The 19,375-nt window shown below is 41.1% G+C and overlaps 1 protein-coding gene across 3 annotated transcripts in view; it reads right to left on the reverse strand.

Moving 5' to 3' along the window:
* Positions 1 to 19,375, reverse strand: part of LOC143283674 (CD109 antigen-like) — a 79,007-nt gene that overhangs the window by 41,708 nt on the left and 17,924 nt on the right. For 2 of the 3 annotated variants that reach the window (XM_076589895.1, XM_076589896.1), the window contains exons 9-18: positions 18,105 to 18,189; positions 15,024 to 15,138; positions 14,292 to 14,564; positions 12,627 to 12,914; positions 11,779 to 11,877; positions 9,455 to 9,517; positions 8,331 to 8,528; positions 7,173 to 7,322; positions 6,130 to 6,249; positions 5,011 to 5,065 (exon numbers count right to left, since the gene is read on the reverse strand). In XM_076589895.1, coding sequence (XP_076446010.1) covers positions 5,011 to 5,065; positions 6,130 to 6,249; positions 7,173 to 7,322; positions 8,331 to 8,528; positions 9,455 to 9,517; positions 11,779 to 11,877; positions 12,627 to 12,914; positions 14,292 to 14,564; positions 15,024 to 15,138; positions 18,105 to 18,189 — 1,446 coding nt within the window. Of the gene's footprint in view, positions 1 to 2,800; positions 2,985 to 5,010; positions 5,066 to 6,129; positions 6,250 to 7,172; positions 7,323 to 8,330; positions 8,529 to 9,454; positions 9,518 to 11,778; positions 11,878 to 12,626; positions 12,915 to 14,291; positions 14,565 to 15,023; positions 15,139 to 18,104; positions 18,190 to 19,375 lie in introns of all 3 variants that reach the window. The other variant, XM_076589893.1, reaches the window with a different exon arrangement.

Below are 19,375 nucleotides of genomic sequence, written 5' to 3' on the forward strand. Positions count from 1 at the left end.
TAACAACTATGCCTCTTGCTGCAAGATTCATTGATACTGTCTGACGCGAGGCCCACTCACATGCTTTTTGGAGTGCAGGTATATAACATTTATTGTTTCTCAAGAAGCCAGTTTAAAAGTGAAATCAAACTATTAGACGTAATGGAAGCGATAAGAAACTCTAGAGAGAGTTTGACAATACAAGGTCTTTGGAGATAAAGCCCCCCTCAGTCAAGTGTTTCGGCCCTTAACCCCTTACAGTTTTAAGGGCAGAAACACGTGACTGATGGGGGCTTCTTCTCTGAAGACCTTGTATTATCCAGCTCTCCCTAGAGGTTCTTATCACTTGCATTACGTTTAATAGTTGAGTTACACATGGCCTCCTACGGCTTGAAACCGTGCGACGATGTGCTTTAAATCCATCATCAAGTACTTTACACTGGAACTGCGATTGACTGACTCAAAAACTTTGCATGAACAAGCGAGTGCACACACAAACCCGCACACACTATCAGCAGAAGCCCAAGAAGCAATTAGGCAACAAGATGAGAGACAGAACGGAAAATATGTCTTTTGAAGAGATCTAGAAGGACTTTAGGTCGAAAGTAGGTAACAAGGTGCAGTCTGGTTTTTTACATTAAAAATGGTAGCTAGTTTGTAATCTGTCCTGTGAGAAAAGGGCAGCCAGTGCAGTTTCTCAAGAAGAGAGGTTATATGGGTTTGTCTGGGTGTTCTGGATATCAGCCTTGCGGCACAGTTCTGAGTTTTTGGAGTGTTTGAAGGAGATCATCAAGGATGCCAATTGTAAGAGAATCAGCGTAAGCAGTTCTGTTTCGTTTTCAGTTACAATGAGGTGTCAAAGCATACGAACTGATCCGTCTACACTACACCTCATGCGCTGTAACAAAAGTCGCGATGAGATGAAGAAAAGAAGTTACACGGGTTTTGGCAGCCTCAACAGTGAGATAGTGAACTGTCATGGCTGTTCTAAGTTCAATTTTGCATCCTGACATAGTCATGAACATGGTCTTTCAAACAAATCTTTACCGGTGGTTACTTAGAACCAGTACTGCTTCAGCCTATGTATCATTTAGTTGTAGTTTATTTTCAGTGATCAGCTAATGTTTGAAGACAAAACACAACGGGGAGAAGTCCAGTTAAGGCTTTATTGAAATGATTTGTTCCACAGAATGCCCGTAGCTTTAATTCTAATCGACAATTTATCAACCTGTCCTTGGCAATAGAATGCGATGAGCATAACTCAAAGTCAATTCAATTATATAATGTGATTTACGTTTAATTAAAAAAAACTATTTATCATTAAATCATAATCGCTAAATCAAGTAAAAATAACCTCTCTCTCTCTCTCTCTCTCTCTCTCTCTCTCATAACCAAGGAATACTATGGGAATAAGTAATGGTAACAAAACTAATTCGCTTGCAGCATATAACTCGCGAGCACCAACGCTGAATCGCAATGATAATTAACTTCTTTCACCAGGCCACCTCCCCAACCCCCATCTCTCTCCCTCCCTCTCTCTCACTTTCTCCTGTCACACACCGCTCACTTTCATGTGAATCCATCAATTAAAAGAGCGAGACATGGCGAAGAGAGCGAGAGAGGGCGAGGGGGACAGAGACACAGAGAGAGAGAGAGAGAAACAGAGACGTTCCCAGAAGGGTACTGGTAGGATAAATACAGAGAGAGAAAACCAGTGGGAGAGGGACAAACACGTGTACATGCACGAGAGGGAGAGAGAGATAAAGGGGAGAGAGAGAGAGAGAGAGAGAGAGAGAAACAGAGTTTTCAGGCCACCAAAAGTTTCAAGAAGTTATCAAAGCGGTCGAACTGATCCATATATGCTACACCACATCAACTGAAAACATTTTTAAAAAGGTGAGCAGATGCCTGATCCTACAAACCCAAAGCGCAGATCAGGCCTTCAGGAGAGACAGACAGTCATAATTTGTTATTTATCAAGAAAAGAAAGGTGGAGAGGCGAGGAAGAGAGGAGTGAATGACCGTAGGTGGAGGAAACGTGGGAACTTTGGGGGGAAGGGTGGAGGCGGAAGAATTTGTCAACCGACCGAAATAAAGAAAACGTGAAGACAGAGAAAAAAAGACAGAAACAGAGATACAGAGAGATCGACAAAGCCACAGGAAATACAGAAATCCAGCGGTATTTGAATGGGTACTGAACGAAGTGGGAGAAATGGACAGACAGACAACTTGACATTTCGTTGTCATTACCTGGAGACTAGAAAAGCAAATGCTAAGGGAGAAGGAGAAAGAAAATAACCGGAGGCGACCAGAATTTCTGATGCCAACCTGAAAGTCACTATATGGCTTCAAGAAATTGTGAGTTCAATACAAAGAGTCTATATTATTCCAAAGACGACTGTGTGCTTGTCAATGCGCCCATGAGTCAAAAAAACAATAATGAGGATGATGAAGACAGCACAGGTGGTATTTATGGTGTGTGTGTGTGTGTGTATGTGCGTGTGTGTGTGTGTGTGTGTTTCTCTCTCTCCTCTCTCTCTCTCTTTCTCTCTCTCTTTCTCTTTGAAGACATGGGAGGGGCACTGGACGCGTTTTCATTTTCTCTCTCTCTCTCTCTCTCTCTCTCTCTCTCTCTCTCTCACACACACACACACACACACACACACACACACACACACACACACACACACAAACTAGCAGTCACCTGCTACATTATATTTCCTCTTCAAAAAATTGCCAAAGCAATTTCTGTTACTACCGAAATCAGAAACAAACACAACCCAATGACGTGCTCACAAACAGCGTGTACAGTGCCCAATACCCGATCTGAACAAGGTCCCACAGCCAGGCCTCTGGAAAGGAGGACCTCACACGACGTGTGGCTGATGCAGAACCTGGGGTGGAAGGTACCCGGTCACCCGGACCACGACTGCCTTCAGGGTAGTACCCAGCTGATGCCGACACCCGCATCCTCATTACCCGCGGCCCCTCGTGTAGAAAGCGACCTTTGTTCGTTGATTAGTGGATTAGTAACACAAACATTAAAGTGAAGCATCCATAGTTAGCGTTGCAAAACCATGGTCCAATTCCTATGGTTAAGGTACATGATCCCACAGCTATGGTTAAGGTACATGATCCCATAGCTATGGTTGAGGTACATGATCCCATAGCTATGGTTAAGGTACATGATCCCATAGCTATGGTTGAGGTACATGATCCCACAGATATGGTTGAGATCCCACAGATACGGTTGAGGTACATGATCCCATAGCTATGGTTAAGGTACATGATCCCATAGCTATGGTTGAGGTACATGATCCCATAGATATGGTTGAGGTCCCACAGATATGGTTGAGGTACATGATCCCACAGATATGGTTAAGGTACACAAACACACACAAAGTAGTCGTGAATGTGGCCACCTCCCCAAAGCCAGTTGCCAAGAATAAAAGGGGTTAAAAGGAGCAAGTTGTTAGGCTTTAAAGGAGAAAACTGGATAGATTACCAACAGATACAGGTTTGCATGGATCACTGTTCTAGAATGATTGATGGTTGTTGACTGTACACGGATGAGCAGGGCCAGTTAGACACATCACTTTGCGCAGAAAATGACGAAGGTCACAATGTTAAAGATGAGCCATCAAACACAGGTGTGCCCGTAACGCCGTGTTAGCAACCAAAGCTCATTTTGAAGAGTTGAAGTTTTGTTGTATTCTGTTTCGTATCTTTCAGCTTGTGCATGAAAAGAAACATCTACTTTTCTACGTGAATGAAATTACTGCATCTTTAGTCAAAACCATCATGTAAATGCTCTGTTATAATACTTGCATTAAAAGTATGTACATCATTAAAGAACTACGACACATACACGAAATGGCAATCCTCAGTTGATGGTGAAATCAATTTCCTAAAACTGCATTCACATTTGTCCATGAAACTTTTTTTTTAATTAAACATCACAGAAACACACTATCTATGTCACACACACACACACACACACACACACACACACACACACACACACACCGTTATATCTAAGACACAGTCAATATAGTATTACAATACATAACAGAATATCATTAAAAAGCTAAACCAAATGTCACTGACAACCAACAGGAATACAAGTACAGATCATAGCTGCTGAAAGTTTACTTATCCCATGCAACAACACACGATAACAACAATAATTGCAACAACATCCATTAACAAAACAACACACACAGAGCGCGCGTGTGTATGTACAGACAGACAGACAGACAGACAGACACACACACACACACACACACACACACACATGTGCACATCATTCAGGTCACATCAAATAACACACCTGCGGACATAGAAAAATTGTCCTTCAAATTTAGAACAGCAAAGAGAACAAGCCAGTTACAACAACCATATTCATAAATTCAGCACACTGAGTCTTGATTCACTCAGAGAAATGCAGTATACAAGTGTCATTCATTATCATCGTCGTCATCTTCAATATCATTATTGTAGTTGTTGTTGTTATTATAATCATTATGAAATATACAATACACAAAAATGCTGTCTACATTTTCATCAACCAACATCGATAATTTTGCTAGATGTTATAATTTTTTTTTCAATGATGGTACAGAAAAAGGCATTGTCGAAATTCATTTAACAGTTCGATGTAAAACGAAATGCACGTACTTGTCCAAGCACATACTCGCATATGAGCACGAACAATGAGAAAGCAAAACAAAACCAGAACAAACTCGACAGAAACAAACACATCAGTCGATCGACAAACTATCACCTAATCTTTCACGTGAGCAGGGAACGATGGGCAAAATAATGTGAAACAGATCAGGTCAGTTTCCATCGAACACAACCACAATACAGCAACAGGGAACAACTGAACTGTAGTTCTTGTGAGCGCAAAGAGAGAGAGAAAGAGAGAGAGGGAGACAGAGAGAGAGTGGGGTGGGGGGTGGAAGTCGGATGAAAAGGTTGAAAAACAAGCCAACCGGCCAGCACAAGACAGTAATCACAGCTGTAACTCACGGGCAGTTTCCTTCTTATGAATGTATCCATCGGTCAGCATGGCCACCCGGGCTTCCTGGAAACAACCAGAACGGCGGGCACTGATCGGGGTAGTGTTTGTCATGACATCAGTCAGATAGGGGTAGTGTTTGTCATGACATCAGTCAGATAGGGGTAGTGTTTGTCATGACATCAGTCAGATAGGTGTAGTGTTTGTCATGACATCAGTCAGATAGGGGTAGTGTTTGTGATGACATCAGTCAGATAGGGGTAGTGTTTGTCATGACATCAGTCAGATAGGAGTAGTGTTTGTCATGACATCAGTAAGATAAGGGTAGTGTTTGTCATGACATCAGTCAGATAGGTGTGGTGTTTGTCATGACATCAGTAAGATAGGTGTGGTGTTTGTCATGACATCAGTCAGATAGGAGAAGTGTTTGTCATGACATCAGTCAGATCGGGGTAGTGTTTGTCATGACATCAGTCAGATAGGGGTAGTGTTTGTCATGACATCAGTCAGATAGGGGTAGTGTTTGTCATGACATCAGTCAGATAGGTGTAGTGTTTGTCATGACATCAGTCAGATAGGGGTAGTGTTTGTCATGACATCAGTCAGATCGGGGTAGTGTTTGTCATGACATCAGTCAGATCGGAGAAATGTTTGTCACGACATCAGTCAGATAGGGGTAGTGTTTGTCATGACATCAGTCGGATAGAAAAAGTGTTTGTCATGACATCAGTCAGATAGGGGTAGTGTTTGTCATGACATCAGTCAGACAACGGTCTTTGTTCAGTTCCCAAAATCTGTCTGTCGGTCAGCCTCCGTGTGACTGACACCCTCATGTTTTCAATATTTGTCTGAATGCGCGCGTCTGCATCTGAAAACACACAAGCCAGCAGTGCACATGCGCGTGCTGTGTGTGTGTGTGTGTGTGTGTGTGTGTGTGTGTGTGTGAACGTGCACACGTACTACGTGTGTATGCATGTTCATAGTGAGTGCCTTGTAAAGCACGCGCGTTGGTGTCCTCACTTACTCGTGAGCGTTTCGAGCTTTTTGGTCAAGTGTGGAGATCAGTCAAGCGTGGAGATTTGTGTGAGGTCATCCAGTTTGTGTGTTGTCACTGCGTCGTGTCTACTTACCATGAACACCCCGTCGGCGTCCTTACTGAGGGAGGGGAAGGGCCATCCGCAGATCCTCATCAACGGCCAGAAACTGTGGAAGCCTGACCCGTAGCCGTACCTCAGCAACTCCTCGTCCACCTGACCGAAATCACAGTCCGTCAGTCAGTCAGACAAGCGGTTCATTCAGGGAGGAAGAAAGAAAGAAAGAAAGAAAAGAAAGAAAGCACTAGGAGTATTCAGTTTCAGTAGCTCAAGGAGGCGTCACTGCGTCGGACAGATCCATATATGCTACACCACATCTGCCAAGCAGATGCCTGACCAGCAGCGTAACCCAAAGGGCTTGGTCAGGCCTTGAGAAAAAAAAATCAATAAATAAATCAATAAATAAATACATACATAAAAAAGGAACTACTACTACTACTAATAATAATATGTATAAGGCGCAAAAACTTGATGAAGTCGATTAAAGAGCACACACATATAATAATAATATAACCACTTACACACAAGCCTACCCACCCATCCACTAATTTCAAAACAAAAAAGTGTCCCCAGAAACAACAACTGCTGATGCTGGAGACTGTAGAGAGCAGGGCTAGGAGTAGCAATGGGGTATCAAATCAGCAGACCACCACAATGATTTTGTCAACAGTTTCCACCGGTCAACTGACTCATGGACTACTGATGGCTATGTCGACAAAGCGACTTCAGTCAACGAATTCATTTCACATTGAGCAACCACGTCTACTGACGCATCATGTCTAAATTTTCTTGAACGAACGATTTCATCCTTATTCTCCCTCCCCATATGCCCCTACATTCAGAGAAACGCCCCGTACAGCAGATTAAACGCTTTCACAGAACTGAGTCAAGGAACTGATCACATCACTGCTTGGTTGATGTCTTCCGCCATATTCATCACTCTTGTCCAAAGTGACGCCATCAACAAAGGCATCCGCTCATCTTCGTTTTGTTTGTTTGCTTGTTTGCAGCAGATGTGATGTAGCGCACACGGATCAGTGTACACGCTTTTAGACACCCACTGGAAACTGAGAACTGACCATGTCCTTGGTGATGTCGTTGCCGGACTTGAGGAGCTTGACGCTCTTGTCCACAGACAGCAGGAAGACTACGGAGTTGGGCCTCGTTCTGACTGTCATGTCCACCTGTTCTCCGGGCTTCACCTCCCGCTTGTTGAAGCTCACGTTCATCTGTAATGTCAGGGTGGACACGAAAACAAAGTGTTACGTACTGCTGAAGCTCACGTTCATCTAGACAAGAACACAAAGTGTTACGTACTGTTGAAACTCACGTTCATCTGGACAAGAACACAAAGTGTTACGTACTGCTGAAACTCACGTTCATCTGGACAAGAACACAAAGTGTTACGTACGGTTGAGCTCTCGTTCATCTGGACAAGAACACAAAGTGTTACGTACTGTTGAGCTCTTGTTCATCTGGACAAGAATACAGAGTGTTACGTACTGTTGAGCTCTCGTTCATCTGTTATGTCAGGGTGGACAAGAACACAAAGTGCTACGAACATATCAGCATAGGGACAAGCCCGGAGCTCCCTTTTTTGAGGAAGTGTCTGGGTTTATTCCAGTGTACCTTTTATTTTTTTTTTTTACCTTTGTGCTGGTGGAATCGGTAGCATGAGCAGCATTGACTTGAAGTTGCGTACCTTGTAAGCGGAGAGAGTTACTTCTGTTTAATGTTGTTACGTACGTATATGTAGCCGATGCATTAAAGTGTTACGTACACATGTGGAACAAACTGCTTTAACGAACTGCTTAAAAAAACAATGCGTTAGAAATTTCTGTACATATCTGGAACACAATGCAGTAAATATATGTGGTACACAATGCTTTTAAGATGTTTCATATTTATGTGGATCACAATAGATTAAAATTGTTTCGTACATATGTGGAATTGATGCATTTATTAATCTACTTCTTGTTGTGCCTGTGTTACTCTGATGCTGAAGGGTCGATGTTCTGAGCAGTTTTCTCTTTTCTCTTTGCAATGTATAGATTATATTTGTATCAGTAGATCTGCGTGTGATTCCATTTTAGAAACAGTGTGTGTGTGTGTCTGTGTGTGTGTGTGTGTGTGTGTGTGTGTGTGTGTGTGTGTGTGTGTGTGTGTGTGTGTGTGTGCGTGCGTGCGTGCACACGCACACATACACTCACGCACGCACACATGCACGCGTTGCTCACCATACGCCGAGATGACGTATCTATCTTGACAGTCAAACTGTCCACCACCACTTCGCCATCGGGCCTGAAGTAGAAGGCCAGGACCCGACAGTCGGGCGCCATGTTGACAGTGACCCTAAAGGTCGCCGTGAAGTTCCGCCGGTGTTCGTCAACAGCTTCCGCTTCCGCTTCCTCCACCAGCATCCCTTTGGTCAGCACCTGACCGGATCAGAATCAGAATCAATTTTAATTGTCACCTCGATCTTAGCTAGGTTTATAAGACACACATACGCAGTCACACACACACCACTCGCACACAACAGTACGATAACAATAAATGAAACAAAACAGAACCGGAAACTGAATTAATTATTTATCCGATGAGGCCGTTTTGGCGGCATCTAAAAACAAATTTTCCTAACATTTCTACAAGCTGACCAAGAAACTAACACAAGTAATTAAGACACAGAAAATGACAAAGAGAGAGAGGGAGTGAGACAGGGACAGAGACAGGGACAAACAGATATAGAATAATATGTGTGGATAAGGATGGAGGAAACACTGATATTGTTGAAGAGGAAAGAGCGTTTTGAGGAAGAAAAAAAACGAAAATGGAAAAAAAGGTCATTATCTTTCAGTTGCTTGTTTATTTCCTGCTGTTGCAGCAACTGACTGCTTGTGTGTGTGACGTTTGTGCCTATGTGTGGGTGGGTGGAGTGTGGATTTGGAGTGTTCAGGTGACTGTAATGTATTGTATTTAGAAAAAGTGGGATGGGTGCAGTTAAGGTGGAGAGTGAATGGAGTCAGAGGAGGAGGGTAAGGGGGCTTTTCAGAGTGGGAGGGGGGAGGGGGATGTGTGGGTATGCTGAACCCAAATCCATCAACAACATTTCGTGGGATTTTATCACGAAAACCCGAAATATACACTGAAAACGGAATGGAAAGTCTTCATGTAAAAAAACAATAAAATGGGTATATCATTTTAAATACATATTCCATCTTAACTTTTACATTCTTTTCCCTCTTTTGCTCTATCGCCACATTAATTCATTTCTTTTGGTTTTGTTCTGTTTTCATTACCTGTGTCTGCAAGTTAGTCCCATACAGGTAGAAAAGAGAAGCGAGTGTATAGTTTGGAATCTTACCTGGTAGATCAACCTCTTCACGGGTTCCGTTGTCACTATGTTCACGGTAGTTTCATGTCCTGCCTGTAACACATTCAGCCAACCAAACCAATCGTCATTATGGAATCCTCACAAACAGCTCAAGAACTTAACAAAAGGTTTCCGTTCTATGATTCTGTTTTGTGCACGCGTGCAGTGGTTCAACAGTATGAACACATTAACGACGAAAATTGTTTTTACAGCGGATGCATACATTTCCAAATGAGATTTCTATAGCTTAACTCTCCATACGAACGGCGAAAGAGACGACGTTAACAGCGTTTCACCCCAGTTACCATCATCAAAATATTGCAAGCGGAAGGCTCTTATACTGAAGAGGTGAATGTTGACAAAGAATACCACAATTCTGACGACGGAAGCTAAAGGTTGGGTCATTGAGACACCCACTGGACATCCGAGGGGTCTGTGTAGAGGAGAAGAGAGGACTGGCTCTACTGAGTGAGTTAACATAAAACTAAAAAGATGGGAAAATAAAAAGGGGACGAAACCCACAGAGTTCTTCATATTTTTATTCCCAGTTCATATATACAAATACTCCTGCAACCCACACCGAATTAGTCTTCAACTACTTGTACACCGGCCTCCTATTTCGGGACATCGCATTTCCACTGTGACAGGAAGTCAGAGAATCAGACATACAGAAGATGAGTCATGCACTGGTCTGCTTCTGAAATCTGTCAGTGACTTGAAATCATCATTGCTGTTGCAGTGTTGTACTGATACGAAACTGAATCTTCGTCTTTCGGATGAAACAGCTGATGGTCAGGATTTCACATGACCCGTACTGCAGTATGATGTAGTAAATGTCCGTGCTCAGCACAGGAATTGTACAGCCTGTATGTCTTTCTTTTTACATGGCCCACACTGAACTGAAGCTTCTTTCTTTCCCTTGGCTCACTATGACGTGCAAATCAGGATTTTCTCATGTCTCACTATGACATGCAAATCAGGATTTTCTCATGTCTCACTATGACATGCAAATCAGGATTTTCTCATGTCTCACTATGACATGCAAATCAGGATTTTCTCATGTCTCACTATGACTTGCAAATCAGGATTTTCTCATGTCTCACTATGACATGCAAATCAGGATTTTCTCATGTCTCACTATGACATGCAAATCAGGATTTTCTCATGTCTCACTATGACATGCAAATCAGGATTTTCTCATGTCTCACTGTTACTTGCATGCAAAGCGTTCATGTTCCATGGCCGACTTTGACCTGCAAATTATTTGTTTTTCTCTTACCTGCTTTGTTTTGGAAATCATTGATTTTCCGTGATTATGACTTGCAAATCATGAATTTTCTCTGGCCCAAAGGAAAGTTTACACAAACAGCAAAATGTCCACTCAAGGTCTGCCTCTATGATGTTCTGTATGCGAACGGCACAAAGCAGAATTAGTTTCAGCCAGTAAATTACTTCAGCCCATAGCTACCTTGTTTTCAAGCGTATCACTTATGTCGTGTTCAGCTTATTTGTGGAGTCATCCTCCTCGTTTTTGTGAAAGGCATGATAGGTCGAATCAACAGTGGCCGGGCACAACAGCCGAGTGGTTAAAGCGTTGGACTTTCAATCTGAGGGTCTCGGGTTCGAATCTCGGTGAAGGTGACTGGTGGGTAAAGGGTGGAGAATTTTTCGATCTCCCAGGTCAACAGATGTGCAGACCTGCTAGTACCTGAACCCCCTTCGTGTGTGTACGCAAGCAGAAGATCAAATACGCACGTTAAAGATCCTGAAATCCTTGTCAGCGTTCTGTGGATTATGGAAACAAGAACATACCCAGCAAGCACACCCCCTAAAGCGGAGTATGGCCGCCTACATGCTACATGGTGGGGTAAAAACGGTCATATACATAAAAACCCACTCGTGTACATACGAGTGAACGTGGGAGTTGCAGCCCACGAACGCAGAAGAAGAAGAATCAACAGTGTAATTGTCAGCACTCGGTGTTTTGGGGTTGTTTTTTGTTGTTGTTGTTTGTTGTTGTTGACAAACTCTGGGATACTCGTCAGGCGTCAATTGAAAGGAGTAACATGAATGACTTTCTTCTTCGACCTTCCTAATTATTATTTCCCTTCATTTATCAGATGATGAAACATGACAGTCATATGGGAGGAGCGTGATACACTTTCAAAATGTCAAAGAGAGAGAGAGAGTGACAGACAGACGGACAGACAGAGACGAAGAGAAACGACTTATTTCAATGGCGGAAAAGAAGAAAAGCAGCAGCAACAACAACAACAATAGCGAGTACCAGAGGTTCACATGGTCAGAGTGCATACCTTGGGGTTATCTTCTTGAGCCTGGATCTGAACATAGTTCTGGCTTGGCGATTCCGACTGGCCTGCTGAATGAAACATCTCCTCTCCAAGCACTTTGACCTGCACACAGCAATCGTCATTTATCCTCAATGTCTCACATGTACAACACATTAAACTATATGAAACTAATATGAAACTGTGGGGGACAATGCTTTCATTTCTGAATGAATGGCGGATCTACCTGAGTTTGTCATACGTGCAACTGAGCCTGAATAGCATGTAAATGAAGACTATTTCTTGCTTCCTATCGACAGATACATGATTCAGATTATTTCATACGTAGACGTGGGAAGTGCTTTTCCTTGATTCCTGAATGGGAAATAAATGTATTGGATTGTGTCACATATAAAACTAGGGAGAGAAAGAATAACCGAAACAGACGCTTTCCACACGTTGGAACATGTGGCCACTGGCCCAGGAGGTGCAGGAATAAGCAGATAATAACCACTAAATTACTTGACAGGTCGATCTAAATTTAAACACGACGCAACAGACAACAATGCAGTGCAATAGAACACAATACGACACGGCACAACACAACACAACAGAACACAGCACAACACAATAGAACACAACACGACACAACACAACACAGCACGAAACAGTAGAACACAACACAGCACGAAACAGTAGAACACAACACAGCACGAAACAGTAGAACACAACACAGCAGAACACAACACAGCATGACACATTACAACACAACACAACAGAAAACAGCACACAACACAACACGACAAAATACAACAGAACACAACACAACACAATACAACACAACACGGCACAGCACACAACACAACACAACCTACCACTATGTTCAACATGCTGGCGTTGGAGGGTACATCCACGTCCACAGCCAGGTAACCGTTGGCCGTCAACCGCTTGGACACCACAGTCAGCACGTGCGTCTCAGTGCGCATACGTGTCTCCGGAATCACAACCTTCTTCTTCTCCTTCTCCTCCCCTTTATCGTCTTCCTCGGGTTCTCGAACGAGAGTCATGTTGTAATAAGTGACGTGCTCGCAGGTGAAGTTGAAGGTGACCTCGATGTCCTGGAAGTTCTCGAAGAGGGAGTCGTCGAACTTGGTGATCCTCACCTGGGGCCAGCGAAGATGAGTTGTAGAAACAGAAGACATATTCTGTAGCATTTTGAAGAAGATTTATTCAGCTATTGTTTTTTTGTGTTTTTTGTTGTTGTTGTTCTTGTTTTGTTTTGTTTTGTTTTGTTTGTTTTTTTTAATCGAACTTGGTGATCCTCACCTTGGGCCAGCGAAGAAAAGTTGTAGAAACAGAAGACATATTCTACAGCATTCTGAAGAAGAGTTGATTCATTCAAAGTCTTTTTTTTTAAGTCACTAACCTGGTGTGAACAGAGTATAAATGAATTAACGTTAAAAACAAAATCAATTCCAGAAAGAGTTTTGGGTGGAATCAACCTTGTATTTAAGGTAGTGTTCACATCATGTGAACTCGTGATAACCGATGAACGTAACACCAGTGTGTCAGTTAGTCAAAGCCGGTAACGTTCCTGTTATGAGAAAGAGAGAGAGAGACAAAGAGAGAGACAGAGACAGACAGAGAGAGACAGAGTGAGAGGGGGCTGGGGTGTGGGATTGGAAGGGATCTGGGTAGGTGGAGGGGAAGGGTTCGAGTAAGTTCAATGAATTGATGATATCACCCCTCAACAATTAGCAATGATAATTATTAACTGATGAAATTTTGAAAATGCGTAAAGGTTAACAACTGGACTGTTTCATGTTCTATGTATAGTACATACCAATTTAAGAACATATTGTAGCTGAAGAACTATTAACAACTGAAAAAAAAAATTCACACACACAAACACACATTTTTTTCAGTACTGAATTGTTCTTCTATACAATATGTTCTAATACCGATATGATACTCTACATAGTATATTAAACAATCATACTGTTAAATGTAATGCATTTTCAAAATGTCATGTCAATAAACACACACACACACACACACATATATATATATATATATATATATATATATATATATATTATACAAAGCAGTATACCGTATCTCTTACCTGAGCAGGTTACTGTGTCTTAACTGAACAGTGTACCCTGTCTTACCTGAGCAGTGCGTTATGCGTTACCTTGAACAGTGTGTTATGTCTTACCTAAGCAGTGTGCCAAGTCTTACCTGAGCAGTGTGTCATGTCTTACCTGAGCAATGTACTTTGTCTCATCTGAACAGTGTGCTATGTCTTACCTAAGCAGTGTGCCAAGTCTTACCTGAGCAGTGTGTCATGTCTTACCTGAGCAATGTACTTTGTCTCATCTGAACAGTGTGCTATGTCTTACCTAAGCAGTGTGCTATGTCTTACCTGAGCAGTGTGTCATGTCTTACCTGAGCAATGTACTATGTCTCATCTGAGCAGTGTGCCATGTCTTACCTGAGCAATGTACTATGTCTCATCTGAGCAGTATGCCATGTCTTACCTGAGCAGGGAATCTGAGGCCTGCTTTGTAGGTCTTCGGTGTGCTCGACAGGAATTTGATCTTCACTTTCTGCCCAGTGAACCTGACTTTCTGTTCGGCTGACATGGATTTCATGGACTGTACGTCCGTCACATTCACGACGACTACAAATTGTTGGTAGTTGAGGTCTTTCTCTGTCAGTGTCCTAGTCCTTTTTATGTTGTTATTCCTTCTCACGAGTCCAAGCAATTGCGTCTTGAAGAAACTGAAGGGAAATTCGCCGTTCTTGTCCAACTGAAAACAAAACAAAACAAACAACAAAACATCCCGTATACATCTACAAATAAATGAAAAGAAAAGACAGAATAAGTAAAAGACAACTTGGCGAACCCCAAACCGAACATGAATTCTAGGACAACAAATACGTGTCTGAAATAACCCGAAACCAAGATGGTTTATCCTGCTCATGATGTTTTTCTGCAAATAACAACAAATGAACAGAGTGAGCGACGAGAAAAAACTGTTTCGAAATCCAACATTCAGCATTTGTCATTCTGATATGCATCTCCAAAAAAATAAACAAAAAATAAACAGAGCTGACATTCTTTTCTCAAGATTCATAACTTTAAATGTATTTGCAATTCTGACTTTAATCCTGTGTCTCAACACGAGAAAACGTTTCCTGTGTGTTGCCATACTTATCTGTAAGCGGAATATAACGACAAAGTAGGAACAGCGAAAGGAAATCCATACCCGGCCTGAAGTGGTGAGCATCGGTTGTGATATATTTTTGTTTTTACGGTAGAAGTAGGGCATCTTGACAGTCACCGTTGCCGTCGCTTTCGTCAAGGGTTTGCCGAAGGTGTACCTGGAGACAGGATCACACACCTCACTGGGCTGAACGAAGAACAGTTCACTCCAGGGGAAGGAATGGAAACAATAACATCAAAAATTAAATTTAAACAAAATGCAGTACTGAGATGTGGCCGCCCAGATTAACGGTCACGACTTACTTCGCCTTCCTTGGCACCATTCCTCAGGCCAGCACGTTCCCCCAACCCATTTCTTTTTGCTTTCCCCACTCCCGTCGATCGTGTTTATTTGTCTATTTGTTGACCGATTCATTCATTCATTGATTTATTTATTTACTTAACTATCTATCTGTCTATCTATCTATCTGTCTATCTATCATTCATTTACTTACTTTTATATCTATTTATTTTTGTTTTGCCAAGAAGGCAATTTTCTTTTCCAGGCAGTACAGCAAACAGATATTGTCAAATTAGTTTCAATGAGGCTTCACAGCATGCGGACTGATCCATATACGCTACACCATACCCGTTTAAAGACACAGTAGGGAAAGCGAGGCAGATGCCTGACCTACGAATTGACCCAACGTGTTGGTCTGGCCCAAAGAGATTTCCAAATGCTGCAGGAATGAAAAACCATAACAGAGGGATATTTATGAAAAGAAAGGAAATAAACTCGACAAATGAATGAATAAACATAATGGAGTACAATATAAAAAGTTAGACAAAAGAGAAGTATATTTTTAGCAAAATATAACTGCTTTGGTGGTGATCGTTTGAGAGAAAATAACCAAAATGGAACTGTTTTTGTTGTGATGATCATTTGAGAAAAATATAACCTTCGATGCAAAAAAAACAACAAGAGAGGCAAGGCCTTCAAGACTCACTTGTGATACACTTTTTAAAAAAATCCAAGATTTTTATGTATTGAGTATAATTTCAAAATGTAATGTTTAAGATGAAAAAGATCAGTTTAAAGCGAATTATGTCCCCTAGCATTAATTACAGAGTAATTTCCCTTTTTACTATCTGCACCAAAACGTTTGCAAAATAAATAAAACTTCCATGCTTAGCAAAAGAAGTTCCTGTTTGAACAAAAAATGATAATAATGACTGCTTTTGTTGTTGGGTCAGAATATCAGATCAAAGTGCCAAGTTTAGAGAATACAAAAAATATAAATATAACAGTAAATGCAGTTTGCATATAATTAGGTTTCTTTTTTTTTTTTTTTTTTTTTTGCCCATCCCAGAGGTGCAATATTGTTTTAAACAAGATGACTGGAAAGAACTGAATTTTTCCTATTTTTATGCCTAATTTGGTGTCAACTGACAAAGTATTTGCAGAGAAAATGTCAATGTTAAAGTTTACCACGGACACACAGACACACGGACACACACACACACACACACACACACACACACACACACACACACACACACACACACACACACACACACACAACCGAACGCCGGGTTAAAACATAGACTCACTTTGTTTTTTACACAAGTGAGTCAAAAAAACCACTTGGAGAATACATTTTTCAATTAAATTTGTTTCACGGTCATGCGTAACGATCTGTCATGTACAGCTAAACACACACTAACCTATATCATATGACAAAATGCAACGCCTTCATGGCGGACTGTGAATCCTGCTGAACAACGAAACCGAAAACGCCAAAGGTGAACTACCCAAATTGAAATAATATATTTGCTCATCACCAGAAATGAGTGTTTCTCGAACCAGTAAGTTGTGTCTGCTGGAAACGGAGCAATTTTACCTTAAGCACACCACACTGAACAACATCTCATGTTCTTTTACGATAATAGTATAAATCAATCAAACTTTCAAACTGTTCCTGTCTTCATCGTGGCTTTCTGTCTTCTGTAATTCGTATAACATCTTCAAACACATTTTCGGGCTTAATATATACAAGATAATCAGTCCGGACAGGTCCAGTTCATTCGAAAAAATTATAATTGACGGATCGGACCGCATTCTTCACTCGAAAAGGAGCAGATAAAAGGACCAATCAACACCTGCATCTCTGATTTACGAGGCTATATGTTTATTTTAACGGGAGACGATGGACTGACGTATAAACGGACGGACGGACGGACACAAACACACACACACACACACACACACACACACACACACACACACACACACACACAGAGTACAGCACAGCACAGCACACGCACATAAAAAAACGAAACAGGGATGTTTTATAGACTCGTGTTGTGTGTAAACATGTGAGCCAAAAACTGTCAAGTTCAAAAAGCTAGTCTTCGTCAATAAAAATGTGAATCTATAGCAGAAGCTTCTCCACAATAATTAAGGAGCTGGCATCTCTTATGTTGTAGCTAATTGCTGTGAGACTGTTCGTTCATTTGTACTGAAAACAGTTTGCAGGAGTAACCATGAAAATACCTTTTCCGAAGCAATCAATCCCTTTGTATTCTAATCCTACTCATTTATCGATGAAAATGGATAGGAATTTAATATACACTACAACAAGGTTACATTCGGTATTTCCGATCTCTTTCTTCATCGTCTCTGTTTTTGTAAGTTCAATGACTGTGACCTTATCGGCCTTTTATGTATGTGTGCTGAAGAAACTGAACTTCATTTTGCGTCTGTATACTCTGCTTTAAATGACCTTAGACATCAGTTAATTCCACAAAAATATCATAAATACCTACCCGTATTTCGACTTCCACTTCTTGTGACATCAAAAAAGGAAACTATTATAAAACAGTTTGCCCTTAAATGTGTATAAAGCATTTAAATTTCGTAGTGTGATACGTAGAAAAGTATAATTTGTTGCATTTTGTTCAGTTTTTAGTTCATCATTTATACATGTGTACTGTCAGAAGAATGACTGTTTTCAGTTTTACAGTGTTCACGGTACCCCCTTTCATAACAGGTCGTGGCCAGTACTGGTTAAAGCATCCGCGTCCGTATCTTTCCCCATCCCTCACTGAAGACAGCAAAAAAAAAACAAAAAAAAAAGAAGCTTACTTGGCCAAGACTTTTCCTTTCAGGGCGCTCTCTGAGGTGTGGACAACATGAGGCATCTCCAATGCGGCTTCAAACTTGGGCAGAACTGTGCAAAAAAAAAAAAAAAAAAAAAAAAACCCAGCTCACATCAACACTGCTATGAACTCTTGGCGAAACTGTCAAACATACGCACCTCACAAGTTAATCGACTCGAATAAATAAATTACAAAAAGAGAATCAACAAACAAACAGCTGTTTTCTTCTGCTGCATATGCACAGCACTCTCAGAGAATCAACACACGTGTTTACATTCTGGAAAGAGTGCTGGTCATCCACATAGATCATGGGCGTAATTGTTCATTATCACAAACACATTTCTGCACGCACGCAAATGCACGTAATAGAACAACGAATTTATTCATTTCTGTTTTGAGCAACGGAGCAGGTGTAGGATAACTCAGCAAACTAGAAGAAATAGAATATATATATATATTATGTGTGTGTATGCATATATATATATATATATATATATATATATATATATATATATACATTCATATACATTCATACATATACATTACTAAACTGAAAAGAATGACCAAGATAAAAGTCTGTTTTTGTCAATTCGATAACTTCTTCGCCGAAGAAAACTGTCGGTTTGACAGATGACATCGGTCGGCAAAAACTATAAACAGATTTTGGAGAGCGAAATTGATATAATGCACAAGAAGCAACACTGACATTTGGTCATGCCATTTTACAAAACATTCATCACCCACTCCAGACATGCCACACGTATTGTTTTCTCTCGTGCACAATCGTGCACGTACAAAGAAATGTTGGATCACGTGGTATGTGACTGTTGACAAGGGGAACAATCAGTTACTAATAGTGTTCATAAATGGCGAACACAAAAACACCAATCATTGCAAAATGAACATCAGCTCAAAACACGGACGACTATTCGGCATGATAGTGTTAAATGGAAAAACAGAGAGATAACAGTAGCACAGCGGTATATAATTCCTATAATTCGTGTCAATCAATCGCAAAGACAATAAAGGTGTACAGTATCATGTATTTCAACATTTGCTGCATCAAGTAAAGTGCTGCCCAGGTTACTTTAATCCATAACAACTCGCTCATGCAAGACGAGAGTATTCATATTACCTAACATTGATAGAATCACAAAAACATATTGCTTATTCCAATATCAAACGAAAACAACACAACATCGAAAACTTCCAGTGGTATGCGCACCAACACAATATCAACCAGCAATCTACCCCTGA

The sequence above is a fragment of the Babylonia areolata genome, chromosome 7 (assembly GCF_041734735.1).
Source record: "Babylonia areolata isolate BAREFJ2019XMU chromosome 7, ASM4173473v1, whole genome shotgun sequence".
Taxonomy (NCBI): Eukaryota; Metazoa; Mollusca; class Gastropoda; order Neogastropoda; family Buccinidae; genus Babylonia; species Babylonia areolata.